This window comes from Netta rufina (assembly GCF_964035555.1).
Source record: "Netta rufina genome assembly, chromosome: 6".
NCBI classification, from domain to species: domain Eukaryota; kingdom Metazoa; phylum Chordata; class Aves; order Anseriformes; family Anatidae; genus Netta; species Netta rufina.
The window spans coordinates 13,179,852-13,200,669 of NC_140129.1; the positions used below are offsets into that span (position 1 = coordinate 13,179,852).

At 43.2% G+C, this 20,818-nt stretch overlaps 1 protein-coding gene across 1 annotated transcript in view; it reads left to right on the top strand.

Annotated features, from left to right (window-relative positions):
* The window catches only part of PLEKHM3 (pleckstrin homology domain containing M3), an 81,729-nt gene that overhangs the window by 8,083 nt on the left and 52,828 nt on the right, over positions 1 to 20,818 (top strand). The window contains exons 4-5 of the mRNA XM_084289276.1: positions 3,502 to 4,437; positions 18,457 to 18,602. Of these exons, the coding sequence (XP_084145402.1) occupies positions 3,502 to 4,437; positions 18,457 to 18,602 (1,082 nt within the window). The remainder of the gene's footprint in view (positions 1 to 3,501; positions 4,438 to 18,456; positions 18,603 to 20,818) is intronic.

A 20,818-nucleotide genomic window follows, 5' to 3' on the forward strand; every position in this document is an offset into this window, starting at 1 on the left:
AAAAGAGTGAATTGTTTTCCTGATGGGGAGAAATGCTGCAGTTTACAGGAGGGAGTGTGGGAAACGATGTGCAAAATTGAGGTAGACAAAAAGTACAAGTAAGCTGAGCTGGCCAACTTCACTTGCAGGAGGCCTCTTTCCTAGCTTGTATCTCTGGCTGAGACTGCCATGCTAAAACTGTGTTTGAATTGAGAAATTGTTGGAGAAAAGTGTTTTGGTATTTAAGGTGACTTCCACAGGTTTTTGCAGTTAGACTGTCCAACCACGTCTGGCAGTGCCATCTCTAAAAACTATGGAGCTTGTAGTGCAGCAACACACTGACCTGAGGGAGCATTTTAGGTCACAAAGGCATCTGCTGAGTACTATGGGAATCTGAGAGGAGGACCACTGACAAAAGCTCTGTAACTTGTGCTCATCTCATACTAAGCATTAGAGAATCCAGAGAGCGGTACCACCTAAGAGGCAAGTCCCTCAGAAACCGAGCATCTCCGCTTCTACTCCTTTCCTTGGTGTTGCTGTAATCAGAAATGCTTCAGTAGTGCAGAGCAGGGCATGTTTTCGTGCCTTACCAGCAGAGACTCAAGTACGGTCAGTTGTTCAGGAACATAAATCTCCTGGGTGTGCTGAGACAACGTTTGGGCTCCCTCTCAGGCTCCCAGACATGGAAAGCAGCAGGTGTGTGCGTGGCGCAGAGTGCCCAGCTGGAATGAGGTGAGAGTTCCCAAAGGAGAGGAGAGATGCTGAGGAGCCTATTGCCCTGTCCTCAGCTGCTGAGTCTCTCTTTGTTTCCTTCTGCCTCCTTCCCCCTCTTATCTTGAAATTGGAACTCCAAATGGCTTAGACATGAGCAATTTACTGTGATTATTTCCACTTCTTTTTTTTTCTTTAACTCTTCCTCAATTTACTTTTCCTGTCTCCGTGGGGAGGAAGAGAAATGCAGTTTTTGTTTGGAAGGTGGATGGAGAGGTGGTAGCATTTGCTCTCCAAAAAGCAAGGTATTACGTAGCACACTGCGCATGGAGGTGACAAAGGAGCAGAGGGCTTTAAGGGGTGTGTGTGCCTGTCTCTGCCAGCATCTACTGCCCTAACATTAACTATAGGAGGCATTTGAATGTTAATCAAGTTGGCTGCTGATTTTGTCTCAGTTAGGGCAAGAGCCAGTGGAGCTGATTTACAGGGGCTTGAGGGAAAGAGTGGGATGAAGGAGGGAGAGGGAGTGCCTCTGTGAAAGGCAGGGAGAGATAGCCTTTCTGTAACTCAACAAAAGACAAGCAAACCTGTGTGCAGATGAAGGAGGGGTGGCTGGGGAAAGGTTACAATTTGTCTTATTACGGAGAAGCTTGAACTGTCATCTGTACTTGATGGAAGCGAGAGAGATTGCAGTTGGAGCTGCAGAAGCAGAAGCGCTGCCTCCCTGATTGGATTAATAGAAAGGGAAGATGACTCTAGAATGGCTGCCCATTATCTGCACTACAAAGGGATTAGTGTGGGTTTCAGAGAAATTAATGGCTTTTGAGTTAGCGCAGAAATACTAATGAATGTCAGGGCCAGAGATGTATGGTGAACTAAATTGGTTCTCTTTTAGTGTGTGTGCGCGCACGCGTGTATCCATTTGGGGTTATGAAAGTGTGCTTTTTCTCTACCGTTTTAAGTTTTAGATTGGGTTTTCAGTTTTCATATATAACTGAAATATTCTCCAGTAGCATATGTCTGCAAGATACAGTTATATTGTTTTCTACCATTTCAGACAGTGCAAAATTAATGATTTTTTTAAAATTGTTATGACTTTTGTCATATATGCAGAAAATCTTTCTAGGTAAAGTATAGAGTGCTTTGAACACGGTGTTAAATGCCATCTCCATTCAGAGTATGTGGGTTACGTGGGGAAGCTGAGGCTGAGCTGGCAAAGCAAAACCTAAGCGTGTCCTATTTTGTTAGCGTAGATAGGAGGTAGCATCCTTCCCTCATTTTTAACTGTCTTAGGTTTGCATACTCACATTAAGTATATTAAGCCAATTAAGTCTCATGGATGTTCATTAAGGTTGAAGCTTTTTTACTGAATCCTTATAAACATTTAAAGTTGGTCTTTACTGAGAACTTTTTTTGCCAACCATCCTGGGAAGCCCAGAACAGTGGGGACGCAGTACTTTATATACAGGATTATCTTGGCCTCTGTCAAACCCAGGTGCTTCTGCTGTCTGAGCTCTGCATTGAAGACATACTAGGCATATTCTCAGGTGATCACGTTTAAAACTTGTTGGAGTGTGGGCTGTTAACTTGAGTGGTAAGTGGTTAAGCTGAGATGTTGAAAATTTTTTCTGCCTCCAGCTGCCTGCCCCATCACTCTTTGAAAGCTCACAGCCTGAGGGTACAAACTGCTAGTGAAGGAGCTCCTTCTCACTGTGGTTCCTAACACTTTGCATTAAGGTCAATTGATGCTGGGTATTTTTTTGGCCTAATTGTGCCAGGCAGCAGATGAAGAGCTGTTCCCAAGTGGTTTCCTTGCTCCTGCTTTGGGAACAGAAACCTCCAAGGGAGATGGGCAACCAGAGGCAGAAACCTCATCACTTGTCTCTTAATTCTGCCACTGAAAGCCAAGACCCTTCACAGGTCTCTGTTACTGGAAAGGTGAAGTACAAGTCAAATAGAGCAAGAGTTTGTTCCCTGGGTTGCTTCAGGATGCCAAATGTTGGCATTAGAATGTAACAGTGAACTCTGCTGAATTTGTACAGGAACCAACAAAACTTGCATAGACCATCAAGTAACAATGCTCACAAGTGTTGACAGTGGCTGAAGCAGGGTGTGTCAGATTGGAACAAATTTTGCACTGAAACCTGTTTTAAAACTCAGCAGTGCTTTAGATAACTCCTAAATTTGTATTCCTTTGGTGCCCACGCTGGCTGGTTTTCTCAGGATAAAGCAAGCTCCCCTTGACTTTGCCTTGGGCCAGGATATTTGAAAGGGTCCGATCCAAACATCAGCAGTGCCAAGACAGTTATATATGTGGCTTTGAGACTGGACAGCCTATTATTTTTCAGTTTTGGTCCCAACTGCTTGCCCCAAGCCTGATTCTCATAAACCAACATAACTCCTTTCTGGTAAAAAGAGCAACACAAAACATCCTGGTCCCAGGTCACGCCAAAAAGCCCCCAAAAAATCACTGCCCATGGCCGTCTCTGGCGTTTGGCTGGGTACGGAGTGCCCGGCAAGGCCATGAGGTGAGGCCGGGGCTGCCCCCTGCCGGACATGGAAAATTACTTGGTGTCTGTCACTGTTTCCCCATCCCCTTTCTGTAAAGTGTTTTAGCATCTCTGGGGAATGAAATGCTGTATTTTCGGTAGTCAGTGCTTGTGTTTGATAATTACAGGCGGCTGAGTCAAGGCTATTTCCATGATCTTAGTCTCAGAATATGTTCGTAACGGGAGAGATGTGTAAGCCAGAACGACTGAGCAAAGTGAAATGAAAGAATTAATGGTAATGTTCTGTTTTTGTTTCCTCCAGAACACAAGACAACATTTCCAAATATTCTGAAGAAGGGATACTTAGAAATTAGAAGAAACAATGACAGCTACTGGCAAACCTGCTATGCTGAGCTCTCCCCGTACAAGCTGTACCTGTATTGCCTGGACAGCAGTGGCAACCAGACTTTTCCCACCATGTATCCGCTCATGCATTTTCAAAGGGTCACTGTTACTGGCAGCATTGAAGCCAAGGTGGTGGACGCTGCCCTGTCAGACAGCTCTCAGCTACAGCTGAAGGCAGAGTCCCCATGGGAGGCTTTAGACTGGGGACGGAAACTCTGGGAAGCGGTGCGTGCTTCTGTGTCTACTTTCACAAGACAGCAGGAGAAACTGGAGAATGTGCCAAAGCCTGACAATAGCAGTGACCTTCCTCAAACAAATGGATTGGTAGAGAAGCCCATGGAACTTTTGCTGTCCATGAATTTGACTGAAAATAATAAAGAGTACCAAAATGTTCTCAAATCAGGGACTCTTTACAGGTTAACCATCCAGAATAACTGGAAGGCATTTACTTTTGTCTTGAACAGGTCTTATCTCATGGCATTCCAACCGGGTAGGCTTGATGAAGATCCTCTGCTGAGCTACAATATCGATGTGTGCCTATCGGTCCAGACGGATACTCAGGATGGCTGTGACTCTTGCTTTCAGGTCATTTTTCCTCAAGATGTCCTCCGCCTGCGAGCAGAGACCCGTCAGAGGGCCTTGGAGTGGATGGAGGCACTGAAAGCAGCAGCCAATGCCACTAGAAGTTTAGGTCAGAACCTGCAGGTCACGCTTCGGAACAAACCTGGAGGTCGGCCCTTTGGAAATGACTTTAGAAAGAGTAAACGCCAGTCTGTGACCACCAGCTTCCTGAGCATCCTGACTACGCTGTCTCTAGAGAGAGGGCTCACAGTTCAGAGCTTCAAGTGTGCAGGTAAGCAACCAGACTGCAGCATCTGCACCCACTCACCTTCTGCAGGGGAAAAAAAAAAGTCAATTGATAGAGCTTATATTTGTTTAGCAGCATACAGCTGCTCCTGCCTCTTACTGCAGCCATAGACACTTTGGTGTGTTAACGTTTCTTTGCTCTCTAAAATGTGGAGAAAAACCTCTAAGATACACAGGGATTCACCAGCATTTGATGAGTTCTGAAGTGTTAGACCATGCACGCATGACATACATAGGTGGGCCAGGGCTTCTTTACAGGGCAGTTGAGCTGTTTTCTTGCTTCAGGAGTCTGGAAAGGTGGTCCAGAATTAAAGGGGTCTGAATTCTGGATAGAACACGTGTCCAACATCAAGCAGTTGTGTTTCTTTTTATTATTGTGTCTCCTTCGATTTGTTTTTGGAACTCCATTTCAGTTCTGAACCTTTTGGGGACACTTCTCTTTGTGCTTTCCCTGACATACCATATATTTTAGCGACACATTCTATAGACACATACTCTGAGGTTCAGGCATGAACTTACCTGCTCCATTCTTCTCCTGAAGCAAAGTTGAAAACATGACCTTAAGCCTCTTCATTTAATTGTAAATCTCAGATCATCTGAATGCTGACTCTAGTCCTAGGCAAGAGCATGATTTTATCCTGTTTGGGAGTGAAAGGGAAAGAGAGGGAACTCATGTGAATGCAGTTCATTGTCCTTTTACTTTAGTAAAGGCACCTTTGCGGAACAAATTTGAGAGCCTTGTGCCAAAATTGAGCTCTGTGACTAAGTTTAGTTATACTCACTTAAAACTGCCAGCTGCATCAGAAAACAGCTTTTCAGGAGGGTTTTCCTCTTTTGTTAGGGAAGCTGCTAAGGTGCTGCGTTTGCCCCGGGGTGGGGAGTTGTCTGATGTGGGGGTCTCCTGTTGCTCTGGAACCACACATGACTCTGGGTGGGGGGCTGTGCAGGCCCAGGGCCAGCTGGCTGGCCTGAATCCCTGCCAAGGGAGACCTGAGGCCCAGAAACATGGAGCTGCCCTCAGAGCTGGCTATGGGTGTATCTGGTTTTGCAGCTCCATAGTGGTCACCTGCATATGTGCCTCCTGCTCAGCACTCCACAGTGTATGCTACTTCTTTGGTAGCAGGAGCATGGTGAAGATAGGCCTCACTGCAGTTACCCGTTTGGTCATGTCTTTGGGGCTTCTGTCTGAATTTAATTCTGTTCTTGGCTACAAACTCTCTCTCTGACTTCATGTCTTGTTTTCCTTGTTCTATGTGCCAAACTCCTGCTGAAACTAAAGGTGCCCAGGTACTACAATAACTGAACTCCACTGGGTACCTAAGAGCTTAAAAAAAAATCTACTACCTCTAAAACAGAGACAACAGAGATGTTTTACCCTTAGAGACAGTTGTGAGAATGAAAGCTGCAGGGAAACTCTGGGACAAATAAGCATCCCTGAGATGGATCCAACCTGTTGTATTACCCAACAGACAGGCCTTGTGAAAGCCAAGAAGACTGCAGAATTAACAGCTCCTTTTTAAGACAGTCTCCGAGATTATATTCAAACTTTACCCCTTTCTTCTCATTTCTGTTCATTCAAAGCTCAGTAGAGGAAGATTTTGTCATTTTGTTTCATCTTCTGACTTAGGCTCAGGAGGGTTTCAGATGGGCATTTCCAATGATCCAGGGATGATTTCCAATGGGATCAGGTCCCAGGATGACAACACAGTTTGTGTTTATAATGTGAAATAGGTTTTAGTGTTGCTTTATATGGTAGAGGAGGAGACTTTTCTGTAGGAAAGAGTGGATTTTCTCTCCCAAATATGGAACACTTGAGTTCCCCACAAAAATAAAGTGCTCTGACTGGCCAGGGTTGCATGGAGTCTTTTCCTGACTTACATTAGGCATTCCCAATGCTTGTGTGGGCTCCTTTTAGTCTGCAGAACTGAACAGAAGTGCTTGTTCAGAAAAATATAAATTGTGATGAGTCTGTGAGAAGCACACCAGTGGGACTACCTGTACCAGAGGCTCGGGATACACAGCATTTTGGGAGCACGCCTTCGCTGTGTGCCCAGAGACCCTCCGAGTTGGTCTTTAAGAGTCAGCTGGAACTTCTAGCTGTTACCACAGCACAAAGAAATTAATACTTGTAATTATAACTGGGAGAAACTGGGAAATCTTGTCTGGTTCAGAAAAGCTAGTGCTGAGGAGACGTTGGAGGCACACCAGCAAGCTGAGGCTCTGTGCTTGTACCTTGCTCCCTGCAGGCAGTTTGTGCTGTTCCCCTGCGTGGGCTGCTGTTTAACCTAAGGGGCCTGCTGTTGGTAATTACATCTTGCAGGCATTGAGAGCAGTTTTCCCCAGGGCTACTGGGAGGGGTAAGCTTGGAAAAGGATGAGGAGGGGGGAGGAAGAAAAGTTTTGCTGTGAATTCTTCAGCCATTTAGTGCAAATTCCTGTAATTACCGTCTTTGTGTCCTGTCCCAATGGCACATAATACAGCAGAAGCCTTTCCTAATTGAGACCTTACAGGAGGTACAAATCCCTCCTTTGTTCGGCCTGACAAATTAGTGCCAGAAAGTGGCAAGGTCCGAGTGGGAATCAAAGGCAAGCAACACAAAGATGGAACTTAAGGCTACAGTAATAACCCTCTCTAGTCCTGCAGGGGTGGGAGGGAAGGAAAAGTAATGACCAATGAAAAATGAAGGGTTTTTTGTTATAAATTCCCTTGACATGACAGCGCCTCAGGGCTGCTTTATTTATTTAGGAAAAGTGATTAAATAGTAATACAACAGGGCAGACCATTGTCTCTCAAGCTACCCCCCTTCCTACAGACCCCTGCTGCCTTGGCTAATTGATTGACAATGAACCTCTGATAAAGAAGGTTGTTGGGAGGACCTGATGGGGACAGGGTGTTGTTTTTTTCTTTTTTCTTCTCTCCTCTTTGCAGTTTTTGTGGGGTTCCCCTCTGCGTTTTTTTTTTTTTCTCTTTTCTGTTTGAATTGCCCTCTGCATCCCCCTTTCCCTTTCTCCTTTAGTAAAACCTTTTCAAGGGACTGCTCCCAGACAAACAGCTGACACTCACAAGCAGGTAGGGAAGAATGTCTGCACCTCACTATTGACAAGTTTATCTTGGAGTCTGACTAGCACTTTTCAACTCGTGATATAAGCCAGGGCGGTGGTGTCAGATGTAGTCATGGGGCAGGGGGACAAACTGTTGATACACGAGTCAGCGGGGTAGCCTGAGAAAAAGTTGTCTTTTGCTTGGTCAGCAGATACAAAAGCCTTTCTGTATATTTTAATTTTCTCTTAACTGTGGAAGGCAGGACATTATTCCTCATAATCTCAGAAAATGAACTACCAGGCTACTGATTAACAGCGGTGAGACGTTGAGACATGTTTTTATAGGCCCTTTTACCTTTGCTGCGATTGTTTATATTTTTGGCATTGAACAGCAATACATTTTGGAAAGTTAAGTTAGATAGAAACTGCTGGCACCAGAATGGCAGCCCCCTCTGTACTTCATATGTTCACAAAACTGCAGGCTTGATCTTGCTTTGAGGCTGTTGTGTGGAATATTACCAGTGTTCCTGCGGGAAGTGTTAGGGGTTCTGAGCAACAGGGACATTTGTGAGCACTGATGTGCTCAGGTGAGACTTTAGAGGGACCTAACTCATGTCCTCAAATGGGCATGAAGTCAAAGTTGGTTCTACGTTCAAGCTTGTAAATATTAGGCTTTATGATTTGGTTTTTAGTAATGTAGCCAATGAGACACATCTTGTTAGGATGATCCGTTGTTTGGGTTTACTTTTTATTCCTTTATTTCAACTGGATTCAAGAGAAATCCCCAAACTTCACATTACAAATTTGGGGTGAGATTTCATCAAAACATGTGTTTGGCAGGTGCAGCATCTTGCAGGCAGAGGTGGCAGGCACTCAGTGGCAGCTGTCTCCCTGTTGGGCTACCTACAGGCTCCCAGGGAAGGGCAGCTGTCAGTCCCAGAGGAACTTCTCTGAAGGTCTGTCAGGAGCAGACTTCCCCAGCAGCCTGTGCTATTGCTTCTCCCTTGGGTTGTGCCTTCACTTTTCTATAGATGAGGAAGACAAACAGCATCTCTCCCTGCCTCCTGTTTGTTTGTTTGTTTGTTTGTTTGTTTGTTTTGCATAGCTCCTGTTCTTTTAACGTCTCTCCTCTTTTTCACCTTTTATTTTCTCCCTCTCTGTTCTTTATTAAAACAAACAAACATTTTTTCAGTGGTCAGTTGCGTCTGCCAGGAATGCGTGTTGCTTTTCCTAATGGATGTGGGAGTCCTGCCTTCTGCAAAATGTGCTCTACACTCTTTTGTCTCTCTATGTGGCTTTCCTCACTCCTGTTCTGGGGTGCCTTCTGTCTTTTTTTCCCTGCTTTCTCTGTGTCTCCTCACTTGCCAAAAGGATAAATACTGCTATTATGGCACCACTGACTTGGCTGGCTGAACTGAATACCAGGAGCAGAGAAGCCAAGGTTAGTAAATGGGCTATTTCCTGAGCTTGCAGCCCCGTCAGACTGAGCAGCAGGTGGAAAGCTGTTGGCTTTCAAGGAGTCGCTCTGCCTCTAGTGCTGTGATCCTGTGAGTAGATGGGGAGAGCTCAGTGCAACATAACATTATCATGCCAGATCGTGCAGTGTCTACTCTTGCTCACTCCTGTGGTCTAAAACCAGCTCCTAGTAGGGTAAAATTAAACTTTTTTTGGTTTTGTTTTTCTTAATACAAAGAAAGTATTTTCTTAGTAGTTTGCAAGCCAGCAAGTGTGAGTAAAAAAAATAGCCAGATGCAGTGTTGGCTTAGTTCAACTTCCCCCAGAAAAAAAAGTAGTTGAAAAGTAAGGGTGCTTCTTTCTTGAATTTAGCAGATGCCTTGTGAACCATCATCACACACAGCACCTATTAGATAGCAGCAAGTTGCTAGATTAGAAATAGTAGGGGACAAATCTTAGCAAACATAGCACAATAATAAAATACCAGAAGGTCCTTTGGAAAGCTGTCAGCACTCTTTGCACTGGTTTAGTTCCAAATAACAGTTGTCCTCACCTGTCCAGGGCTTTTAGGATTGTGCTTTCCAAGTGCTGCAAGTACATTGTGCTTGTTTTCATTTCAGTTGATCTCTTTGTTCCAAGTCTTCAGCTGTTCTTTGCCTTGAGACTTTGTAATGTCCCCTAAGAATGTGTTTTGTATTGTAAAGGTTTTATTATTTAAATAGCTTTAGTTTAGACCACAGTCTTCCGGTCTTCTATGTCACTTCCAGGACCTGTTTCTATTGATTCAGAAGTAAGACTTCAACTGCTAACAGTGGTGTTTTCTAAACTCTGATTTTCTTCATAGTTACGCCAAAACCAGCTGAGCAAAAAGAAACCCTTGTCTATGGCTAAAGTAGTGTTTGGAAAATACACTGTCTAAACAAGGCCACTGACTTGTTAGGAGGGGTGGGAAGAATGTTTCTAGGCAAGGGTGACTTGAATTTGTGTAGCAGGGAGTACCTCATTTACAGTGGACCCTTTGTGTTTCAAAACATGAAGTTGTTGGTCCACGGTGTCTTTGATCATGTGACAGCTCATTTGGGCAGGGATCAGAAGACGTTGCTTGGTGTCTCTTGCTTGTTTGAGTTGATTAGATCTCTTATTGTTGATCAGTTATGATCACAGAAGCCATTTAATTTTCAGAGGTAAGGTAAGTGAGCTCTTCAGTCCAGTTTTAAAATGGCTTGCCTGTGGGGAAATGGCAGTGAAAACATTTAGCTTTTGTCTCAGCCTGTAGCAGTTAGGTCCTTCACCTCCTTCCTGGCACCTTGGCTTGAAGTTGGCCTGGTGCTGCCTACAAGGACAGTTTAGATGAGTACCTGGACAGTTCAGTGCTGGTCCTGCACCCTTACATGCACTTTGCAGTCCTCTACTGGTGTTGTACTAACTTCTTTGCCTCAGCCCTGCAGGCAGAAAAGCTGGAACAGGGGTTTGGCTGATAAACATGTGTATTTGTCCTGGCAAGTTTAAGGGGTGCTCCAAGTATTGGGGTAGGTGACCCTATAAATCTAATCTGTCTGTGAACAACTCTGCAGGTTTTCAGCAAGTTGTTGTTGGTGTTTGTTTGTTTCCAACATAAAATATGTGGGTTTTTATTTTACTGTTACCCATAGTGCTAGGAGAACGAGCTCAGTTCTTTTGTACGTGAGCATTTACCTACTCTTAGCATAAGCTCTGTGTTTCTCCTTGGCTGTGCCTTGTTTCCTCCAGGCTTGTGGGTGCTAAGTATTAATTCCACTGCCCCCAAGGAACTTTTGACTTTTTTTTCAGTCCATTTGTCCTGTGAAAGCAGTCCACCTGTATGTCTTGATGAATGTGTTAGTGTAAAGTTGAAACGAGAATATCAAAAACAGGAAGTCTGAATGTCTTAAGTCTCATCTGTGTCAGGATGGTAAAAGCTACATCCGGACAAGTGGCAGTGTTTTCAGCCCTGAAAGGTCCAAACTCTGCAAATTCTTCTCTGGAGATCCCAGAGGCTCCATATGGATCATGTCACAAGAGACCTCATTTGTTGGGTTAGCAGCTCTAAAATCAATCAAGGCAGCTCACATGCCAAAGCAGTGTGTTATTGGCAAAACTATTACATGTTCATGAGATCAGAAGGAATGTAAAAGAAGGTAGAGAATAAACCAGAGGCCAGCTGCTGGGAGGGTTCCAGGTTCTATGTATGGCCTTCTGCACTGTCACACTCTGGCATGTACCTGAGCTGCATCAGTCTGAGCCATGCTGCGTGTGCTCAAGGTAGTGCTGTGGTAGTGATGTGCAACCAAGAAGAAATTCAGCTAACATTGGTGAAGAGTATGTAGCCACACTCAATTCACAGCTACTGCTCATGCTAGAAGGAGGTACAAAAGCAGCTGTGTATTTGAACAGAAACAGGGCTGATGATTTCTAGGTTTGTTAATAGTCACCGTATCAAGTAAATGAAGCTCTGCAAACCAGGAAGCCTTCAGTGCAAGTAAATGAGTGAACAGTGCGGGGTTAAGTGGTATTCAAACTAACTGCAGAGCAGAAATGAAAACTGAGTTAAGTAGAGACTCTTTTTGCTAAATGACCTGGCAGCAGCTGTAGACACTGGCACCAGCTCTGATCACACAAATGGCTGGCCTGCTCTTTGCTGTATTCTTGTCTGCTTTTTCAGCATTGAAAACAAAGCATGAGTGTGATGAGTTGTAGGATTAGGAATACCATTATTAATTACCCTCAAATCATCAGCTTACTCCTAGCTGACAGGCTTCAAGAGCTGGCCCAGAGAGTGTGTTGAGTCATCCCTGACTAAAGAGCTGGTGAATGACCAGCTCCTGCCACTAAGTCACTCCATGGGTACTCCGATCCCCTTCTGTCAGGGAGCGCATCAGAATCTCAGCAAAGCACCACATATTGCGGAGAATAATCCTGTAGGGACATGGGGAAAGAAGCCAAATTACTTGAGGTGTGTGCTATTCTTCGTCAGTGCTGTGATCCTCAGAATGACAAGAAAGACATTTTTCAAAGCACCAGGGAGAATGCAAACTGGGCATCTGTTAAAGGAGTCACAAGCCGCAGCTGTGTGTGGAGCATGTCTTTATCACTGCTTCAAATTCTCTCAGAACAAGTTATTTGGGGAAAATGGCATCTTGGCCCTCCTTAGCATTTGATGCTAAAGGTGAAAAAACGTGTATTCTGTTGAGATTCAAGTGGGGAGATCCAAGCAAATAAAAAGCCAGTTTCTAAAATTGAAGTTTCATTGCAGCCACTAGAAACACAGCTGGTATTTTGGGTCGTGATTTGTTGAAGTCTTAATCTTGACTTACATATTGCAAAGTCTGAGCTTAGGCTTTGACATTCATGGTTGTGTTTTTTTATGTTTTATTGGAGGGCTTAATTGCTATTAGTTTTGTTGGGAAGGGGGAATTCAACTGTGTAACCTGCAGTGTGATTGTATGCTGTCTTCTGCAGTACATAAGGATAATAGGTACGGAATGTTGTGTGTGCACCTGTGCGTGCTGTCACCTGGCTTTTTTCCTCCAGTGGTTGTTTCTTTGCTCATCTTCTTGGAGAGGGTCACAGACCTGTGTGTTCAGCATGACTGACATAAAGGATGTTGTTTACTACACCTAACCCTAGCAGTCTAAATATCGCATGACTACCTAAACCACTTGTCACTGCTGGGAAGAAGGCCTCGGTGCCTAGAGGCTGATCCATCCCATCTGTCTTGGAGATTGTGGGGAACGGAGCTATGCATTATATCTTTAAGTGGCGCTGATAAAGCTGGGAAGGCTGTTAATTTAGGGCTTAGTTTTAAGCTCCAACTAATGGTCAGGGTTTCCACAGACTCAGGAGGCCTTTGGAGTCTAACTATTTAAAAAAAAATAAAATTTGGGAACTGGGGACTAATGAACCCATTCTTATTTCTGGAGAAGCTGATATGGATTATAATTAAAGCAGAGTTTGTATAGTGCTGAAGTAAATAACGTGGGATTTATACTCTGCTTGGGTAATTGTAACTGGATAAGGGTCAAACCCACATGGCTTCAACAGGGAAAAATTTCTGCCTTTAATCTTTCAGCTTTTTTTGAGAAAGTCAGTAAGATCAGACAATAGTAGGCAAGGTGAATAGAAGATCAGAGTTTGCTTAGAGGTTTAGGAGTTTTGATTATTTCTTTAGAAATAGAATTGCTGTGGGAAAAAAAATAATGCTCTGAAAAGGACAAAGTGTAGATGCAAATTCAAACCTGGGTAGGCACAGGGGGAGCTAAGATTGTATCTCTGTCTTTCTTGTGATTTTGAGTGTTCCCATGGTGGAGTGAATTAGGGCAGATGCACAGAAACGTGAGGCCAGCAACTAAAGTATAATTCTCACCTCTTTCTGTTTGTGCAAAGCAGCAATGTTGTATGTCTGTTCTAACACTTAGAAAATTTGTTGCTGTGCACCTTCTGCTTAGTCTGCTCTATGGCTTAATCAAGCTGAAAGCCTTTTGAAGTCCGTGGGTGATTTTCTTTTCTTCTTATTGTATGTTGTTTCTAAATGAATTAGCTTCTAAGCTAATCTGTCACAGATTTAATTATGGTACACAATCATGAGGGAGTTGCTTTTTCCTGATACCGAGCAAGGAACTTTATTGAATAAGGAAAACAGTTGTGTACTTAATTCTAGTTTGGTCTTCCACGTTCTCTGTTTCAGTCTGTAGCTTGCTCCAGTATTTTCCTGCTAGACAGATAAAGGAAAAGATATGTGGATAAAGAAGTTTTCTGCGTCAGACGTGACCATAAGAGTTCTGCATCACCCTGAAAGTGGCAGAAGTGGTGTGTGTATGTATATATATATATATATATATATATATATATATATATATATACACACACATACATATTTTACCTTGTCTTCCTGTAATTCTTTCTTCCTAAAGTCTTAATATTTGGAGATGAGCCTCTTGATGTTGATACTCCTGCTCTGCTCACAGATGTATCGTTGAGAGAGATTCATCTGTGCCCAGCAGCACTTTCTTGCTGCTATTTTTTCTAACCCCTCTTTTCTCTGCTTGATTCTAGTGCTGTTTTGTTATATTTTCTGTGATGAAAGGTTTGGGATTATTCCTTCCCTCACTTTGGTAACAGTATACCGACAGCCACACTTCTTCCATCTGTAGCTTGCTCTATAACATCCTTAAGGTAGGGATGATTTTGGGGTAATAGTAAATTTTAGAGTATTCTTCTCACTCTAGGCTTGGGGTTTGCCAGACCTTTGCACAGATGTTATGTGGATAATAATCTGTATGAGCATTAGGAATAGGTGAGAGAAGATTGGTGAAAGTAGTGTTGCTTTTTCCCCCATCCTGTGGAAGCTGCTTTGTCTAGTTACAGGCAAGTGTTTTTTCTACAAACACAAAATGGTCCCTTCCCCCCAAGAAAAGCTGAGTTGTGTTACTGATCTCTGAGGTGGTTGGCTATATCTGACTGCCTTGCAGGGAAGATGCTGAAGAGTTTAAAGCCAGGAATCTGTACTAGTTTTGCTTCTGGTAAACATGATGGCAAGTTTATGTACCTGAATGGCCAGGTGCAGGATTTTCAAGGACGTTAAAGCATGTGCTATTCCTTCCTCCTCCTCTTTTTCTCTTCTTCTTGCTCATTTTTTACCCATCTTAAAAAAAAAAACACAAAGTAGCATAAGTGGTCTATGCCATGGAAATATGTTTGTCACACTACATCACTTTGAACTGCATAACATCAAAGAAAATCAGTGCTTTGATAACTTGATTTGAAAGAATTGTAGAAATAGCCATCATTATGAATCACAACAGATAGGGATGGAAAGGATGGTGATTTTCCAACAGCAGTGCTTCTAAGTTAAGGGAAAATGTAGGCACCTGTGCCACATTCCCACCTAAAATACCCGTACTTTACAATTGTTATGTAGCTTTGCAGAATATGGTTTACTCGAGGATATGAAGCACCATCCTTCATACAGAGGGACATACTCTGTGTAAAAATGCATTTCTGAGAAGCAGAAGCATGGTCTCAGAGAAGTACTGGAATAAGGGAGAAAGCAATGCATGCTGCTTGAGTGGAAACTTCGTCCACTTTCTCCTCTATATAAAGCCATGCTTGCCTACTGAGACCCTCCTCACCTCAGAGACCTTCAGTTGTTATGTGCTGCATGTAGCCCTCTGTGGGCAGGAGGAGGAGGGGAGGCCCCCAGCACTTCTGCGCTTTGTCAGTTGTGACCGGAGGAAGCTCTCGTCATAGACTGGAACAAGTTTCTGGCTCTAGGAGATGGCAGGGTACTGGGCTTTACAATGGGGCCTTCTCAGCTACAAACATTTTAATTTAGGATGGTGACAACTCAAAGCTAAGAAGTTGGAGTTAGCATATTGTTGCCATCAGTCTAACTGAGGGGAGCGAGGGTACTAAGACAAACCAGCAGCTTGTGCAGTGGCAGGGAGTGCACTAGTGGTTAGGTGAATGGTGTGTCCCGTCCCATTGCCATCCTCGCCCCCCGGAAAGGTAGGCGTTGGCTAGTGGGGAATGTTTGTAAAGGTTTTAATGGCGTTGAGTGAGGAGACATCAGTCACATTCATCCCCAGCTTTACCACTTGTACTGCATCAGCTGGCCCAAACACATTGAACTAAAAAAACTCCACGTGTCATTTAGCAGCCTCCGTTTCATCCAGTGTGAGGGGATTGCTGTATGTAATGAACGCTATAACCAGTCAGTTGAGGCATCAAGACTGATGCTACATTGCTTTTCTGTGATACTAAATTCAGAGGCATCTTGTGAAGAGAAGGATTTAGATCCCTCATCGCTTCTTTCAGCCATGCTGGCACAGAAGAGCATGCTGTACCACGATAGTGCTAACACAAACATTATCCTTTCTGAGGGCTTGATCCTATTTAGCTTTGGAAAGGGCAAGGAATGCTCTCTTTTGTATATTCCTTCATCTTGCTCCATGAGCAGAGGAGGGCTCATATTTTTCTGCTTCCCTTCCAGAGGAGCAGGATTTACCTCTGTTGTGCTCTTAAAAACATGGGCTCCATAGCAACAGTGTGAGTACCTTCTGCGAGCATCTTCCAGAGCTAATAGACAAATATCTTGTTAGATGAGCCAGACTGTTTTTTTCATGTCTGTTCAGCTGTTCAAAACCTTCGCCTTGATGTATTAAGGCATTTTAAAAATAAAAAGAAAAGTTCTATATGCACTACGGAGTACTGATACTGAGCTTACTACCAGGCATGCCTGCTGACTTTATGTGTAACAGCATTGTGGAGCAGGACTGCACAGGAATTCTTTCAAATGACTAGTCTGGAAATTGCATTTCTTTAAAAAGTACAGAACAGAAAAGAAAGGACAGGAAAAATGCTTGCTTTTCACTGAGGGAAGTACAAAGTTGTTAGAAAATAATCAAATAGTTCAGCTGGGAGGGACCTTCAAAGATCATTTGGTCCAACTGCCTGATCACCTCAGGGCTAACTAAAAGTTAAAGCATATTAATGAGAGTACTGTCCACTTCTTGAACACTGACAGGCTTCAGGTATTAACTGCCTCTCTAGGAGATTGTTAGCTTCTACATTCTGATCCCAAGCCACAATCATAGGTCATCTTGTTTTGTAACACATTGCTGAATTATTTGTTTTCACTTTACCCATGTAAAGGCACATCTGCATCACATTTCGGCCCTAAAAAATACTGCCTTGCAAAAAGTGCTGCCACTCTGTACTGTACACAAAAATATTTCTATAGTGACAACAATCTACAGTCATAATATCTGGCTTTTCTCTTTAATAATTAGCTCAGATGAGATCACATTTTTGCATTATGTATCTTGAGTAATATCACTTGATATGTGCTTATGTTTTATGCCCTCATTTTATGAATGGTAAAGGAGGAAATATTAGCTCAAGTATTTATGTCATCAACTGAACTCTGTTCATGTTTGCATTTTATAAGAAACTGCATACCTTCACTTCAGGGGAGAAAAAAAGGGAGGTGGATAGAAAGAGAGGACATGTTTCACACTGATTTATTTGATAGTGTGTATTGCAGCGTCGGTAGCGGCTCTGGAGTGTGGAAGTGGAGGAAGTGAACTAATTGTGTTGGTCAGGTTATTCTAATGATTTTGATTAGAGCGGAGAGGACATGGTAGCATGAGCTAATGGGGATAAGGAGGAGTTCAATTTATGCCTAGGGTAGTGGAGATGCAAGCTCTCCCCAAATAAGAATAACTTATACTGGGGAAAATAAATAAATAAATGCTTTTTCTCTAAGACAAGTTGCATAGTTACGATAAACAAAATCATAGAATCATTTAGGTTGGAAAAGACCTCTAAGATCACCAAGTCCAAAAGTCCAACCGTTAAATCAGTTATAGTGACAAAAGCAGCCAGTCAGTTTACTTCGGCTTGTGAAACTTTAACCAGTATTTTTACTGTAAAAGTAATGTGCAAGGATTCTGCTAATCAGCATTACTAACCAGCTCCAGCAGAAACTCTCAGCCTACAGCACGTACCAGAGAGAGGCTCTGGTGCTAATTGTGCCTAGAGCTCTAAATGTCACATGAGGACATGAGCAGTGAAGGAAAAGCAGAAATACCATCGTGTGCTGTGTGAAAGAGGTGTTAATAACAGCCACAGACATCTCATTATGCCTTACGCAAACATTTTTAGCCTCGCTTCCTGAACAGGTAGTTTAATGTGACTGTGCCATCTGTCTTCCAGCCCTCCACTTTAATATTTATTATTTGAACCTGTTTGCCCATTTTAGACACAGTGGAGAGAAAGGGTAGGGTGTCAAATACAGTGGCTTTATATGTGTTTTCTGAAAACAGGTGGTTAGGTGAAGAAAAGGTCTTAATTATTTCTTCTTCCTTAGTTAATGCAGAGGACTGGTCTGTAGTGCCCCACTACTAGAGGTCATGGAGTACTTGTCAGTGTGACTGCTGCTCGCAGTTAATATTCACGATCTGGCTGTGCTTTGCCATGTCCGCGCCAGTTCTGTGGTGAAGTCCTACCTGCCAAGTCAGCATCCCGTCTGGCTGTCAGCAGGGGCTGGCTTGCACTCCCCCAGGCTGTGAGTGCTGGCCGTTCTGCTGGGGGGGGAAATGGGAGCTGGCTGGAGTGTGGTCTGGTATTATCTGTCCGGACTTCAGGTCATGTTTCTCAGATGCTGGTGGCTTTTAAATGTCCATCCTCTCACAGCTGGTTTTCTGCCTTTGTTTCTTGAGAGGTGCTAAGTACCCTGTGACTGCTTTCTGAACTGTCCTTGTCTTAGATGCCCAAGTTAGTGTATGTTTTTTTCAGCACTAGTCCAAGAAGAAAGATATTTGTTTATCTATTTTTAAGAAAAGAGAAATGACCGTGGAGATTTGTTGTTTTTTGTTTGTTTGTTTGTTTAAGAAGACCTCAGATGAGGGAATAATTACTTTTCCTATTGTATCCTGAGTGTGCATCTCTGGCATATTGTACAAACACAGTTTTTTTTCCTCTCCCTTCTCCAGGCTGTCAGCGCCCCATAGGCTTGTCCAATGGGAAGGCCAAGGTGTGCAGCTACAGTGGATGGTATTACTGCAGTACCTGCCATGTGGATGACAGCTTCCTCATCCCTGCACGGCTGGTTCATAACTGGGATACTTCCAAGTACAAGGTAATCTCCCTGATGGTCGGTTTGCTAGCGAGTGGAATTGCTGCTTAGATAGAAACGCAGGGTTAATGGCACTGTCTGCTAATACTGTCTGCTTTGTCCCTCTTGCCTGGCCTAATGAATCCATGTGCTCTCAACAAGATGGATGTTCTAATCCCAATTTCCTTAGCCACGCCTAAGTCACTTCTCCACAGGAGCAGCTGTAATCCTCCTTTTGGTGGCATTTTTTCCATCCTTGCATATCTAGTTGTTAAAGAGATAGAGGGACAGAACACTGAAACTTCTAACTTTTGCAATTATTTGTCCCTTGAACATGAGCGGTTGGGACCACGGATTGATGCTGTGTAGCGATGAATGCTAAAATTGTGAAAATGCTGATTGGAAACCAGCATAACCCAAACATGTTACTTGCAAAAGGCCAGTATGTCCCATCTTTTGGCACAAACATTTCCAGAACACGAGGAAATTGTTACAGCACTTGTTTGGGCCAGATAGTCAAAAATAACATAGAGTAGAAATTCTATCATTGTTCACTTGCCACACAAGCAGTTTTGTAAAAAACTTCAGCGATCTGCTGTTGCTGCTACCTCAGTGGCTAGCTGCTACATAGTGGAAACAGATTACATGCCTTAAAGTGTTACGCCAACAAACATGGTGGAATTGTTGTTTTGCCATCACAGAGGGCATATGCTGAAGCAACAATGAACTCATAAGGAAACCAGATCATACTATAGCTTCAGACCTAGCAGGCACTGTTAGCAGAAGCTGTTTGATGTTTTGTGTCTGCGAATATTATTATTATGGGTTATTTGAAAAGGAAAAAAATAACTAGTAAGTGCCCTATTAGAGGAAAAGCAGCTCTCTTGAGGAAGAAAATTTGTCAGAAGAGGAGATTATTAAAAGGTAGCCAGAGCCTGCCATCAGGAAAATGATAGTCTTGAGCCATGAAATGCAAGTTTTTTTAGAGTTACAAACCTCCTACATGTGGAGACAAAAAATGACTCCCTTTCCTAGAATTTCCTAGAAGCTAGGAATAAATATTTAAGAGTTCTTTCTTTGGATGGTTTTGCTAAGGACTAAACTTGCTACTCCAGAGCATTACAGGTAGCCCTCATATGGAGCAAGTGGACGGTAAGATGAAGAGACTTTATATCAAGGTGTCACTGATACTGCCAAGAAAATAAACTATTTTGGTTTCTAAGCCTGCAGGATAAAAACTGCTCTATGCTCTGTTTCCTGTGGTCTTAGATATAGGCAGCTGAGGGAAAAAATGAAACGGGACTTTTAAGCTTAAGCTTTAATTGAAAATCTAACCTACTGCAACTGTTGCAGTGAGAAATTAATTTTCACTTTTTGTTGACAGGCAGAACAGTTGTGAGGTGGCATGGGAACACACCAAATTCTGTGCCAGTCTCTCTGCCAAAGCACTGAGAGAGGTGGATTTAAGTAAGGAACACCATTGCTCAGTTTAAAAAACAGTTCAGCATCCCCACCTATTAGAGTGGGAATTGAGACAGGGAGGGAAGGTCAAGGGGACATCATGTACCACAGTGGCAGTGTCGCAACTGAGCTGAGATCACCAGTTGGATCTCCTCAACTCTGTCCCATCCATGTACAGGACTAAAGTAACAAGTAGTTGTTGTTACTTATATGAAATCTTTTTTTTTTTTTTTTAAATAATTTTTTCCTTTTCTGTTCAGTTCTGCATATGTGTGCTTTTACTTTGTCCTTGCCCTATGCCCGTGTCAACTGAGCAGTGCTTTTCTGAGGTAGGCCATGTATTACCTGCACTTTTACATTCACATCTCCTTTTGCCATTCAGAGATAAGGTTTGATACTCATTTCTTCTGTATGGTCTAAAAAGCAATTTAGTGCTGGCTGCCACATTTAATATTGGTAATGAAACTGCCTTGATTCCTTAGCAGTGTATTGATTAAATGTGCTGATTTGGCAAAGACAGATAGATATCTTGTCCCACTTCCTTGAGGTGATCTTGGTAGTGTTAATTTTCTTTCGGCTCATTTTCAAAGGAAGGTCACTTAATTTATCAGCATTTCACCTCCTGTAATTGACCAGTGTGCCCACATAAAGCCATGCAACAATGTCCCAAAATGAAGCTAAGCAACAGAGCTTCTCCTAAACACACAGCCCTGCAGCTCTCAGGTGGTGCAGTGATGTCTGAAAGTGGAGCTGCTGCAGTGGGTGACTCTCTCCGGACA